At 38.4% G+C, this 14,659-nt stretch overlaps 2 protein-coding genes across 3 annotated transcripts; one reads left to right on the top strand and one right to left on the bottom strand.

Moving 5' to 3' along the window:
• On the bottom strand, positions 1-8,658 carry LOC149028705 (signal peptidase complex subunit 3B-like). Of its 2 annotated transcripts, XM_089138710.1 has the most exons (7): positions 8,334-8,658; positions 8,161-8,208; positions 3,955-4,017; positions 3,169-3,222; positions 765-851; positions 498-628; positions 1-417 (listed from the first exon to the last, which is right to left on the bottom strand). In XM_089138710.1, the coding sequence occupies exons 1-6, from the start codon at positions 8,457-8,459 to the stop codon at positions 503-505; spliced, it is 504 nt and encodes a 167-aa protein (XP_088994836.1). In that variant the 5' UTR covers positions 8,460-8,658; the 3' UTR covers positions 1-417; positions 498-502. The 2 variants fall into 2 exon arrangements, with proteins under 2 accessions (XP_088994836.1, XP_088994834.1); XM_089138708.1 differs by having other exon boundaries at positions 1-628.
• A 1,151-nt stretch (positions 8,659-9,809) lies between these two features.
• Positions 9,810-10,517, top strand: LOC149028704 (uncharacterized). Its single transcript, XM_089159349.1, has one exon. The coding sequence runs from the start codon at positions 9,810-9,812 to the stop codon at positions 10,515-10,517; it is 708 nt and encodes a 235-aa protein (XP_089015475.1).
• Positions 10,518-14,659: the final 4,142 nt, after the last annotated feature.

The following is a 14,659-nucleotide window of genomic DNA, read 5'->3' as shown; positions in this document are numbered from 1 at the left end:
AAAAAAAAAAAGAATAGAGTAATACTCCATGATCCTAAATGTTAGTTTTAAGTAGAAACCAATCTAATCTAGATGAAGCAAATGTCAAATATTAATTGCTCTCTCCTCCTTGCAACTTTTTTCTAGAGAGAGAGGGGGAAAAGAAGATTTGAAGTAAATTTTGCATTTTCAAGTAAATTCTTTTCGTCTTACCTATGGTGGAAAGCACCAAACAGTACACTGACCCTAATGTCATGCAAATAGAAAAATCTAAGAGATAAAAGGTTAAACCTAGAATTGTTCCCTCCTCCATGTCCTCAGTCCTCACCCATGATACCAAGGATCCGGTCTTCTAAAAAGCAAAATCAGCCATGTAGTAAGCACAAAAGATTCTATAGCTCACAAAGGAAGCCTTCCATTTTCCGCACTTATCCTGACCTGAAAATTTCCTTGATCTTCAATGTTCTGTTATCTTATAAGAGAATTCATGAAGTCACAGCAAATCATAGCATAAATACCCTTATCATCTGTATTCCTCAGGCAGATGGTATCCGCTCATCACTATTTTGTCAGCAAACATCTTCCCAGTCTTGGGCATGACATGCCAGTGCAGCGTCAAGTTAAACTCTTTTCCCTTAAGATTGCTTCCCTACATGAGAGATGAAAATATAAGTTTGTGCCCGGTGAAAAATTAAAAGACTAGCTTACTATAATGCCAAAATTTCTGTCAATTTACAGTAAATAGGGAGAGGGATGAGAAGAACAGTTTAGTGGAGGTGCCTTGCCTGATCGGTGAAACGATATTTGTTTGTTGTGTGAATCCAGATCTTTGCATGCTCTTTAGATGTTATAATAGCATCCCATAGCGAAATCTGTTCAAAGAAAATGTTAATATTCCACAAAAGATATAGCAAATTGTTCCTCTGCAGCAAAACTGAGAAAGAAAAAAACCATTCTCATCTGCAAACTATCAGTGTTAAATATCTACCAAAACTAACATTGTTTACCAAAGTTGACTTAGATTTTTCTTTTGGTAAGATCACAGTAGACTTAGATGATTGCGTAAATTCCCATTATTGGAGAAAGTCCTACATATTTAAACTTCCTACTTCAAAAGTTAGTTGACACTGGGGTCGGAATTCACGAAAGAACCTAAGATTTTATCTCTTGTAGTAAGTATATAATCCACAAAAAGTATCAACCCAGTAGTATTTATGCAATAATCCAATGGAATTTGATTAATGCGGTATTATTACGCTTCAAGATCCTAATAATATGCTAAAATGTTTGTCAGTATCTCCACCAAATGCTAGCAACCACAGATAAAGAACATGCTTTGTCTACCAAAGCACAACCAAAAACTCCAAAAGTCAAAATCATATGACAAGTGTTTGCCATTGAAATCAGCAGTCGTTAGTCAAACCATTCAGCCAGCTGAATCAGTTCTCTTCTATGTTCCTTGCCATGGTAGAAGCGAGATCTCGCCACCTTGAAAAACTGAGATCTTGACCATCTCGGCAAGTCTCAATCGAGATATAAAATTTTTTTGCGTCAACTTGGTGGCCCATCTCGGTGGGTTTTAGGGTCCCAATTGGGTTGAAGCTTCGTATTTAGCCTATTTAAGGCCTTTTGAACATATTGAAGGCTTTGGATTTGTCAGAACACAACTCTATGTATGATTTATAAATCTATCCATAGTGTGAAACCGAAATGTTGTAGGATTAGGGAATGCAAGGTTATACAACATGTAATATAGATCCTTTAAGGCATATAAATAAAAAGTAAGTGTATCAAATGCATCAAGTAACCTAAATGTCACAAAATTCCATCCATATGAGTATCACAATCTCAATTTTCAAGAATAGATTAATAAAATTATATAACAAGCAGAGAATGATTGATCTTCCTTCGATGTTGTAGATGTGCAAAGAGTAGTTGCATGTGAAAATTTAGCTAAAATCCACAAAAAAAAGGGAAATATTGATAGTTCCAGCAAGATCTAGGACGACATATAGCGAGATCTCAAGCGAGATATCCCAACTCTCTGCTCTCGACCTCCATCTTGTCTTGCCTATGTGAAAAAACGAGATATGTTGCGAGATCTCCCACCATATTCCTAGCAAGGTCGTCAAGGCGGTAAGACGACCAAAGCGATTGAGGCTCTGACTAGGCAATTAGACAACAAAGCGGTGCCTCGGCAGCAATAAGGTGACAGAAGCAATCGGGTCAAAAAATTTCAACACAACTACTTTTAAATTATTTATCAACATAACTACTTTATACAATAAGCTAAACAAATATTTAGTAGTCACATCCATCCAAAAAAAAAAAAATCATTCAAGAATCATAATTATGAAAAATTATTCAAAAAAATAACACAAACATAAGTTCATCTCATCAAACCAAGGTTGTCAAAGCGTCCGCCGAGGCATTTACTAATTCATTCATTCTTAATGTTGAGTATGGCTCATGCTTCACATTTTGTTGCCGATGGGCACTGGGTCTTGCTCCCCGGTGAAAGGGCCAGGGTGTGGGGGCAGCGCCCCCGGAGCAAAAAATAGGTCCTTTGTCACTTTGGATCTTGGAGTTCCTTTGCAGTTTGGGTGTAAATTAAGCAGTTCAAAACAAGGCGGTTGAAAAACTGCCTTGCCGCCTAGGCGGACGCTTTGACAACCATGGTTCCTAGAAATAAGCACTATTCTACTTGTCTTTTCTGGCTCCACATTAAACAGCAACAATGCACCACAAAACAATTTTGATGGTGCAACCAAAATTTCGAAGGCAAGAAAGGTAAAACAAGACAACCATTTACTGACATGAAGATCCTGACATCTCTTAAGTCTATACTTCACCGCCAGAAGTACAACACTTAAAAGGTAAGTTGCTTCTGAAGATCATGATCATCAATGGATCAAAATATTTGGTTGCACACAAAAATGAAAAACAACTAATGCTGGTATACAAATAACAACTATTTAAACACCCCCCCCCCCCCAAAAAAAAAAAAAAAACCCACCTGGAAAAAAAAAACTTAAGGATATAATATGTCAATGAAAGCCCAACTCTAGAATTAATGGAACAAAAAGGGGAACTAAGGTCCCATAGTTTTCTAACAAAAATCAAAGCAAGTCAAAACTTGAATAACAGCATCCTATGGAACCCCAAAAACAAAAATGATGCAGGGCTTACTTGATTCAGGGCATTCTGTGAGGTTCCATATTCAGCCGCCAAAAATGCAAAAACCTGCAGTTATAGATATGACCAATCAGATTCTATGTATTAGGTAACTGAAAATCCTTTTCCAGGGCCATGAAAAATGTATCCAGAATGCTCAGTTTGATACCTAATATATAGCACAAGCAACAGATCAGCAACTTCTAGTTTCTTTCAAGAAATACTCATTGAGAAAAGGCTTCCAGACCAACTTACAAAATTAACATTTCAAAAAATAAAATGAATATTAAACTTTTGGAGAGCATAACAACCAATGTACTTCCTTTACAAGAACTGAAAGTAGAAAGACCATGGCTAGCAGATCTTACTCTTGCTTGCCTGTTGGTAATCATAACTACTAAGTTTGGCCTATGTCAAGTATATCATAGAAAAGCACAAAACTACGCAAGTAGAATTCTTTCAGTGAATCCAGAGGATGATCCATCCTCCACACAGAATAATTGGTAACTCTGTGTGTTTAATAAATCATATGTTTCATGGGAGCAATCCGGGAAAATAATTATATATGATTACAGGATAAGTAATTCACCAAGGAAATCTCCCAAGTATTACCAATTGCACAGGAGGAACAGAGTCCTACACACATAGACCAATATGCCGGAATGTGGGGTAGTACAGCATCCAGAGCAGCGATTTGTTAATAAACAAATAGAAAGACATTGACAAACCACATGATCACATACATATTTTTTACCAAAAAAAAAAAAAAAGAACACATACATATTTTATTTAAAGGCTAACCTGTTTTGTATTCCAAGTAAACATTGACTGTAAATTAGCAGAGATGTTCAATGTCAAGCTGACCTGCATCAGAATAAAAAGGTAAAATATAACTTTATAAGCCCATAATCATCAGCAAGACTCCATAATCAGGTACCATCAAATCACAACTGGGGTCTATCATGCTTTTTTTCTCATTGAAGCCAGATTAGGTCACTCAAATTTTGGCACAATAATTTGCTAGGACTACATGGACTCCATAGCAGGAAATTACATGGACTTTATGTGGTAATCTCTCAATGGATGTAGTTATGTAGTTGTTTAAAGTAGAAATCATGTAGTGGGTGCAGTTACATAGGAGTTATTAAAAATTACACACAAAGTAGCAGTAGTAGTGCAACCTTCAATAACTAAGCCTTTTTATGGGAAGATAACATGAGAATCCAGATTTTGAATTGTTTTACTCAAAGACAAACTCTTGGAATTCTCTAAGAGTTGAGATGGAATGCAACTTTTTTAATTAATTTTCTCTTCCTTTCCTCTTCTCCCATGTAAGCACCTTCTCTCCCATCTTTCCTATTCTACGTTATACATATGTATCAAGTGGTATCAGAACCAGACGTTGCAAAGGCTTGTAAGTTGGAGGCAAAGTTGGAATCCCTCATCATCAGGCATAAGTATATACAAGGCAATATTAACCTACCTTTGACCATTTGCTGGCAGGTGACAATAGAAGAATTGAGTCTATCCAGCCCAAGCACTCCATTTCATTGCTTCCAAAACCAGAAAGCTTGAGCCTACCATTTATACCGACTATGATAAACTAGTCATTCTTCATGTTGTAGCTAAGAGTTTCAAGGATGACCATTTTATTCAAAATCACAAGTTCACTTCCCTGATGGCCCATCTGATGTAGGTCACCAGACCTACCCTAGCAGAGCCCCAAAGCCCAAATAAAGTCCTAGGATTGCTGCCAGCAGCATAACAAGCACACTTCGACATCAGGGGTAGTTTGGTAATTTCAGCAGTCCTACTCAAGCCCAGCTGGGCAAATATGTAATTAGGAATTATAAGAAGTTCAATTTTACGCACTATTTGAGTCAGTTTAAGTTGAGGTAAGAAATCTTAGAGATTAGAAGTAGAAGTCCTATTTGAATTCTAATTGGATGTTGAGTACTATTGGGAATCATTGTTAAGGCCATAAATAGAAGCTTATAACAAACACAGATTGGAGAATACAATTAATAGATTTTGTTTCAGCATGATATCAAGGTGTGGTAGCTTTTTGTCAACGGTAAAGGGATCTCCAGGTATAGAGCAAGCAGACCAGGGTTTCAAATTTGAGGGTTTTCTCCTTCAGCAGAGCTTTTGTCTGTCTACGTCACTCCATCTCCGTCCCAGCCCATTGGACTTGGTTACATGCAAGTAACAAGTTAGTGTTGTTCCTTTGCTCCAAACTGCTGTTTCTTCATCCCCTACCCCATTTGACCCTCCCTTCTTCCCCATAGCCCCAACGCTTATATCTCTTAAACCCTCCATCAGAATCCCCCCCCCTCCTTGTAGATCCACAACCCCCCCCTGGCGGGGGCCAACCAACAACACTTGATCCCAACCTCAGCCCTGTCCACTTCCTTAAAACCTTGATGCACTAAATTGCCAAACCCTAACCCCAAAATCTTACATCTGAATCTGAAAACAATAAAAGATTCAGATCTTCTAAACCTATAGCCCTAAATCAGACACTGTACACCCACCCAAGAAGCCCTAAAACCCTATACAGCCCTGAATCAGTTGGCCAAAGGCTTTGGAACTCTATTTATTCTGCTTATCATCTACGAATCTTGGTTTTCTGGTCCTCATCCTACTGAGGCTACATCACCATCATTAGAAGTGACTTCAAGAATTAAGTCTTCTTCCCAAATTTTAATGGTTGAGTCACCATTGCATTACTACCACAAGAGTAGTTCCAGTATAATACTTGGGAAGAGATCCTTTGATTGATCGGGGCAGATTTATAATCCAGGCTCTAACAGTAAAAATCATCATTACTTTGTGGTTCTGATGTTGGAAATCCATTCATTCTGACATTCAGAAAGTGGCAAAGTTTCAGCAAAACTAGGAAGGATAAAATAAGGAATGATCATATTAGAGTTGATCTGGGAGTTACTCCCATAAGTGATAAGCTTTGGAAAAGTCGTTTGAGGTGGCACAACCATGTTCAATGAAGACCTGTAAATGCCCCTGCACGGAAAAGTGATATTATCCAGATTGAAGGAACTAGAAGAACTAGGGGTGGACCTAAGATAACCTTAAGAGAAGTGATGAGAAATGTTATGCATAGCTTAGGCCTTGTATCTAGCATGACCTCAAACAGAACTGATTGAAAGGCAAGAATCCATGTAGCCAACCCCATTTAGTTGGGACAAAGCTTATTGTTGTTTGTTGTTGTTGTTGTTAATGTTGTAGGTTTTTAATAATGAAGGCCAGTTTTGTTTTGCCTTAAATGAAAGGACAGTCAAAATGGGAATGAATGTTATGTCTACATGAGGAGAGGTAGTTACATAGTGGACTATATTTATTTCTTAGTGGAAGAAGTAGCGTGGTTGATCAAAGTATGAAGAATCTTATTCATGGAGAGAGTGTAGTTTATGTAGTAGATTAGTAGTAGTTGTAGGGGATAGGTAAGAAGAACCCTAGGTTCAGGCTAAACTTCTCACATACAAGAGCGAAGGAGCCAACTAATTTGAAAAAGTCAACCTTCTCAAAAAAAGATCAACTTTGACAATCAATCACAAATGATTATTACTGAGGTACTTTAGAAGATAGTAATGATCCAACAGTCAGTTCAATCTGAAAATGAATTCCTAGAAGATTTCGAATTCAAAGAAATCAGGAACTCATGCCAAGGTGAAACAAATTGAGCTTAACCTTAGGAGGTTTAAAATTATATATATAAACCATATCTACAGGCTGAATTAGAAGTAATTTGAAGAACTGAAGTCTGAACTATGAAATAACACAGACACAAGAGAGAAGCACTAGCAGAAAATCAGAAATTGAGATCCCTCCAAATTCCGGTCAAAGGGAAGTCCGAGGGTGGCCTTGAATTCCTCCAACTCTTCTCTGAAACTGATGGGTAAATCAGAATAAATCCATTTAAAGTGATTAAAGTAATCAGACTACAAATTGGGAGGGTCAAACAGGTGCCGTGGGAAGTAATTCAAGGTCCTAATAATGCTGCACTGGTAAACATGGATGATTCATTGCAAATATCAGAGAAGAAAACTTAAGAACAGTAATGCCAATCAATGGGGAACTAAATCAGTACTTTGTAGTAAACATCATATGAAAGAGATAAAGAAGATAAATAAGGATTCCAACCGACTGGACTACAATCCCATTGTCGAGGCTTCCCACCCTAGACAGAATTGCACAGCTCCATTGGAGAATTCTCAACTTTATTAATCTTAAACCTCAACAGTTAAGGATTATTGGAGTGTTAGGATTATCTTTATTGCATGTGTTACAGTTTCACTAATGCCCCGAAGAAAGAGTCTTCCCAATGATATTTTTCTTAATTTTTACAGGAGGGATGACAAAATGATGTAGAACTTGGATTTTAATTGAAAGAGGCTGACCAATACTTTAATAGAAGAGTTTGCATGGTTGGGAAACATATGGTTGTTTGACGGGGTAATTGATAATTGAATGAATGGGTATGATTGTAACGTGGGATATCCATCAAAGGAGGGACTTGATATTGTTCGAGTTCTGATGGAGTTCGGTAATTGGTTTAGTCACGTCTTTGAAGAACTTACTGATGACTTTTTCCTAGTTGTTTCTCATCTAAAAAGAACCAGCTCTTATAGTAATCACCATCAAATAACCCACTTGCCTCCAAATTCAAATCTACCTGCGGATCAGCATCCGTTTTGATGTGAGATTCAGCAAGCTGCAAATTTGGGAGCCCAACTAGCTGAATACTATTCCTAAGAGTCACTTAATCCCCTTAAAACTAGAAAAGTATTAAACCCATTTACTTTCATATCAAGAGATCAAGAGATAAAGTACAAAATTGAGACTTTGCACCAATCTGAAGCATAATGATTACGTATCAAAGCAAATACTAGTCCTGATTAATCCTATAGAGAATTCCTAAAGCCTAAGAAGTCTCTTCATTAAAAAGGTAAAAAGGTAACAAGATAAAGGAGAAGGGGAAAGAACTACCTCGTCGTTACCGTTTGGCTGCTTCTGAAACCAATTCATGTTGAGCACCTGTACAAATCAATATGCTTTATTTCAATAAGACCCTTGAATTCAAACGAGACGAAATTGAGAGAAGCGGGTGCAGATCTAAGTAGAATGAACGGAGAGAGAGAGAGAGAGAAAGAAATGGGTACCTGGACTTCGGCTGTGGGAGCAGGGACGTTGAGATTGTCAGAAAGAGAGGCCATTGCGCAAATCACTGCCAGTATCGTCACCGCAAAAGTTAGCAAGGCATTTGCTCGGTAACCGAAAGAATGCATTCTGTTTTTGCTCTCTCCTGCTGTTATATCTTTCCTTGCGTCCGTTCCCCGTCTGGTTTCTCACCGGAAGATAGAAACTTGAAGTCGATCAGTTTGATCTTCCTATGGAGTCTGGACTCTGGACTACGGACATACGAGCTCTTGGGGACGAGCGCCGAATTTCATTCGCTACGGATTAAGTTTTTGGTGAAATTTTTCAGAAACGGAAATCACTGTAGGGACAGCGTACTGCCCACGCCGAGAAATAGAGGGGTCAAAAGACCAACCTACCCCTATGATGTCAACACGTGTTAATTTTCTCTTTTCTTCTATTTATTTATTTTTATGATCTATGATGATAGAGGGAAATATCATTAAAATTACTTTTTTTATCTGATAAATTTTAAAAAAAATAAAATTGTACAATAGAGCTTTTTTATATATGGCGTTTCCTGAGATTAGGGCTTTGATTTCCCTGCGATTCGGGTTTTGGTTTCCTTGCGATTCGAGATCCGATCTTTGAAATCTGAGATTTCTTCCTTTTGCATCGAGCTGTTGCTTCTGATTAACCTTTCTGGGTTAAAAATATTACCTCCATCTTCCGGTGTGAGGTTTGTTGGTGTTTTTTTACTATAGGGTTTCAATTTTTTGTATTCTGGTCTTTCTCCTGTTGGAGGCTTCCTCTTGCGGTTTGGTTGCTGACGGTAAGTTTTCTCTTGCCATCACCTTTGGTCTGCTACTGCCGGTGAGTCTTGTATCCTCCGCCGTTGGTCTAATCTAGCGTCTGCACCCGCTCACTGGTATGTTCATATAACTACTCTGTTTCATATATTTTCTTCCCTTCTCTGGCTGCGTGAATATTGTGCTTAGCCCCTATACATGTTTTTTCTTTTTTAGCTCTATCTTACCCTTCTGTAGATAATCTGTTTCATATGTTTTTTATTATTGTGTTTTCGTTTAATGCGTGGCTTTTCCGTTCTTCTCGGGTAGCAACTGGTATGATTCTGTTTTGTAAAATGCCATGATCTTTGTCTTCTTATTCTGCTTTTAGATTTTCTGCCTTCCACAGTTGTTTGTTTTCACCTGTTTGTTTGGTTTTTTTCTTTAAGTTAAAGGCTATAAGGGTTAGCAAGTTAAATTTAAATTGGGTGTTATTTTTTTTAAGGATTATCTTATCTGTGGATGGTGAGTTTCTTTTAGCAAGTTGTGGGTGCCATATTTTGGTTTTTTCCAACTTTCAACATGAGGCTCTTAATGTGGAACTATCAGGGATGTCGTCAGTCTTTGAGGGTTTCCTATCTATGTTAGTTATGTAGACGCTCTCAACCAAGCTTACTCCTACTTTTGTAAATAAAACAATCTGCCAAATACATGGAATTGCTCAAGCTCAAATTGGGTTTTTCGGATATGTTACGTGTTGCTCCACAAGGCAAATCTGAGGGCATTGTGGTGATGTGGAATATGAATTGTTTTGTTCTCCCTTTATCTCTCTCACATTCTATTGTTGATTTCATGGTTTCTTGGAATGTTATAGATGCAAATATTCGGGTGACTTTGTTATATGGAGCGCCTACGCAATCAGGGCGTGGAAGGATCTGGCAAGAATTGCGACAACTGGGTCACTCTGTTCACGGTGCTTGGTTGGTCTTAGGGGACTTTAATGAAATCCTAACTCATCAGGATAAAAGGGGTGGCAGAAGGAAACCTCAATCTCATCTAGATGCTTTGAATTCTGCAATTACTAGTTGTGGATTGGTAGCTTTGCCTAGTTCTGGTAGTCGATTTTCATGGTCCAATAAACGGAAAGGGTATGCTCACATTCAAGAGGATATTGACTTGGTCTTTTATAATTTTGACTTGTTACATATGTTTCCTGATATTCATGCTTTCAAACATGTTAGACTTGGCTCTGACCACACTCCAATGGAAATAGAGTTGCTCAAAGGAGTTAAGAAACCACAAAAATTTTATTATGAAGTTAAATGGGAAGAGTATCTAGAGCTCAAGGATAACATTTTACAAGGATGGACCACGTCGAAGCAGGGTTCAAATGCTTACAAACTTCAACATAAGATCTAGAATTGTGCGAAGACCTTGCGATTATGGAGCAAGGCAAATACAAAAGTGGCTTCCATTGAAATTCTTAAAGTTCAACAACAATTGGCTGATTTACAAGCTTCCAATTCAGCAGAAGATATAACCGTTCAAGAGGCTGCGTTGTCAAAGAAATTGGCTTCTTTGATACGCGAAGAAGAGAGATTCTGGCAGCAACGGGCGAGGGTGCAGTGGTTGAAGGCAGGAGATCAAAATACTTATTTTTTCCATCAAGTCACCTCACAAAAACGACAGAGAAATCATATCTCCAAGCTCAAATCGAGTACTGGACATTGGTTGTCTGCGAAGTCCTATATCATGTCAGAGATATGGACTTATTTCAGTAACCTCTTCACCACTTCTCAACCCCAATCCCCTCGATATTTCTTATCAAGCTTTGCATATTGCGTGTCTTATGATGATAATGTTAGATTATGTAAAGACTTTTCTAGGGATGAGATTAAATATGCTTTGTTTCAAATAAAAGGGAAAAAGTCTCCTGGAATGGATGGGTTTCCCACCTCGGTTTATCAAAAAAACTGGGATATTATAAGGGAGGATTTTGTCAAGGGCATTCAACATTTTTTTAATAGGGGTTTTTTATTAAAAAGTTTAAACAATACCATCATTTCTCTTATTCCCAAGAGGAAACACCCTCAAGAAGTTGGCCATCTACAGCCAATTAGTCTTTGTATAGTTCCTAATCGAGTTATTGATAAATGTTTAACAAACCGTTTGAAAGTCATTTTGCCCAACATTATTAGTGAAACCCAGAGTGCTTTTGTCGTTGGTCGATCCATTTCTGATATTGTATATTTGGCACATGAAGAAATCTACATCCAAACGTGGATATTTTGCTTTGAAACTAGACCTGTGTAAAGCATATGACAAGTCAGAATGGAGTTTTATTGAGGGCTGTTTAAACTTTTCTTTTTGGGCTTTCAAGCAAAATGGGTGAGGTGGATCATGCAATGCATTACCGCTGTCACTGTCACACCCCGCCCGCCGGGCCCGGTTAACTGCCCGACAACCCGTGGGTGCGAACCGTCACAGGATCCATGGTTTTAGTCTATCAACAATAATAAATACAAATACAGATAATCAAGAGCAAGAATAGTGCAATAATTAATAAAAAGGTTACAGAAGTCCAAATACTCCAAGAAATAATCAAAGGAAAGAATCAAGAATCAAATGTAATATCGAGTTCAGCGGAAGCAAAATAAATAACTAAATAATCTTCTCTCAGGTTTTCTTTTGTAAATCTAAAAACGGGTTATCTAAATTAACAAGTAAAGATGTCCTCCAATCTTTCTCCATACGATCATCAAAGTCCTGGTAATCTGCCTTCGTCGGCCATCAATGGTTGCTAAAGGTGCACCCAAGCATCTTCAGAAGGCCTCATGCTCTGCAAGTTCATGTATCACTGTCTGTGTCAACATCAGCTTCATACGAGAAGGTTCTTTCATACGAATCATCTCCAACGTCCGACGTTGTGCAACTATCTGTACAGTTTATATAATATATACAATGAAAGGAATGAGTTCCAACGAACTCAGTAAAGAACAAGCAATTCTCATATATATGTCAATACAATCCACGAATGCACAGATGAAATGATATGGATGGTATGCAAAAATATGAATGCTACTAAGATCTAACTATGCAAGTCTCTAACAGCTGACATGCTTTAAGATATACACCAGCCCTCCTTTGGGTAAGTCTCATCACTCTGATCCGGCAAGGACTGGTTACCTCTCAGTAGGGATCCCGGGCAAAGGGGTAAGTCCACACTGGCTCTCAAACCATGGCTAGGGGTTAAGTCAACACTCTCTCACCACAACCATTGGCAATGAGTACTGGCGCATGTCGGGGTTTTTAATCCAATGCAAGTCATAATGGTAACATACTATATGAAGTCCAGATACTTCCCCTATGGCACCAACCAACTCGGTTCAATATCCTTCGCAACCTAGGAGTGAGAATCCTCACGGACTGGATACCTCTGTTGGACTCCACTCCTTAACCCTATGGTCATCCACATATTATTGGGGCGGATGCTCTCATGACTCCTCGCGACACCTAGTCCGCTCCTTGGACGTCCATGAGCCCAACCCTAACATATGCAACCCTACCATTACATGACCAATAGTGGACCACTGAGTCTCCGCACGGACTGGTTACCGCTGTTGGATGAAACATAGTCACGTCACCATTGTCACGGGTCACCCGGCTTCAATTCCCCTGCCGAAAGGGTAATAGCATGTGGGGTACCTAGCCATGCAATTCTAGACTCCCTAAGTATGTCATCAAGTAATCATGATAGTGCTGGAGACATCAGCAGGCATGTGTCCCATTCCACAGCCTTCTGATATCCCAAGCCAAGATATCCCAATGGAATACCCCTTCCATCACAATCACACTACATCACTCTTTATCATATCATGAACAGTTGTGCAATATCATAAAAGATGAAGTACATCAAGGAATACCACAAACAGCGAGTATACAATAAGATTCACATGCTTTATACAATTACAACAAGATACATGATCAAAGAATAGTAAATAGAACAACTGAATCATCATGTATATGTAATTGCATATAAATAAGAATGCATGTCCTTACCTTTAATTATGTAAAATTCCTCTAACTTGAATTCCAGAAACTATTATAAGACTTTTACTTGAAACAGAGAACACCTAGGCATAAAGTTACAAGAATATATAAGAGTCAAGAGTCAAAACAAATCCAAAATCAAACTTACACAGACACTGGAAACCGGCCGGTCGCTTGAGCCGGCCGCTTAGGTTGAGCGACCGCCACTAGTGACCGCCCCAAAATCAAAGAGTTTCAATCCAAAACTCAGGCTTCTGATCCTCCGTTTTCAATCCGGATTTCGAGTGATCATGGCCAAAGTCTCGAATCTAACACTCCAAGAGATACTAGGTGAAAAGAAACCTAACAATTATCATAAATGGATTACCCAGAAACTCTCCCCTTGACTAGATCTATCCATTAACAAATGCAGGGATTCGTTTCTGGACAAGATCTCATCAAGAACATTGGAAAGGGAGTACAACAAATCAATTGGGTAACCACCAACAAAAAGGGGATGGGTTCATATCAATCAGAGGTTAAAAAGAAGAGAATTGCAGATGGAGATTCATTACCTTAATCAGAATCACCAATAATAGAAAAGAAAATGTTTCATATCATTAACAGCACTTCAGACCTGAATTCCGCACGTTTCCACAGCCGCCTAATCGCCCAAAATAGCAATCCCGAACATAATAATGCGTTAATAGGGCGAGGGATGCTATTTATAACGAATAGGGGGCAAAATAGGGCAAAACCCCGAAAATAGACCGGGTGGTCGCTTGGTTCAATCGATCGCCACTAGCAACCGCCCCCATGTATATTGCTATACAAGGGTGCTTTGCTCATGGGGTTGAAGACCAAGTACAACCTAACCCAAATGAAGACATGGGGGAGATCTTAGTCCGAAAATGAATCTCAATAGGTTTGTAACAAAGAGGTTAGGGTTTCATCATAACATATGGCTCATGAAAAGGTTATGATCACGGAAAGAGAGGGAATGATTGTTATCAAGAAAATAACAAGAAATCATAGGAAATCTAGTTTAGGTTAATAGAAACATTACCCATGAGGTTTCCCTCACATGGAAGGTTACAAAAGGTTTCCAGAAAGATCATTCAAAGGTTAGGGTTAAGGTTTCAAGAATCTATTGGCTAGGGTTAAGATCATGATGATGATCATAGATCTCAAAGAATAGAATGAGATCATGGAATAGATGGTTGCAAGGATGCATCATCTTTTTCCTGATCTCAAACAAGAACAAGAACGAAGAAAGAATAATTAGAAATCCTAATTAGGTTAAACATGGATCATGAAGAAAATATAGCGATCAAGTTTAGGTTAACACAAATATCACCCAAGGGAAAGAGAAACAAAGAATCAAGATTCACCCAAGGGAAAGAGAAACAAAGAATGCACAATCTGAAAAGGTGTTGGGGAGTTTCCAATAGATAAAAGAACATTAGAGTCTCATATATGGTTACCTCTCATGAGAGTTGGTTACCTCCCATGAGAGTTACCCATAAATAACT

This window comes from Hakea prostrata, chromosome 1, assembly GCF_041222555.1.
Source record: "Hakea prostrata isolate BN-2017 chromosome 1, UWA_Hpros_2, whole genome shotgun sequence".
NCBI lineage: Eukaryota > Viridiplantae > Streptophyta > Magnoliopsida > Proteales > Proteaceae > Hakea > Hakea prostrata.
The sequence above is the reverse complement of the archived record's forward strand: the minus strand, read 5'-3'. Positions and strand labels throughout refer to the sequence as shown.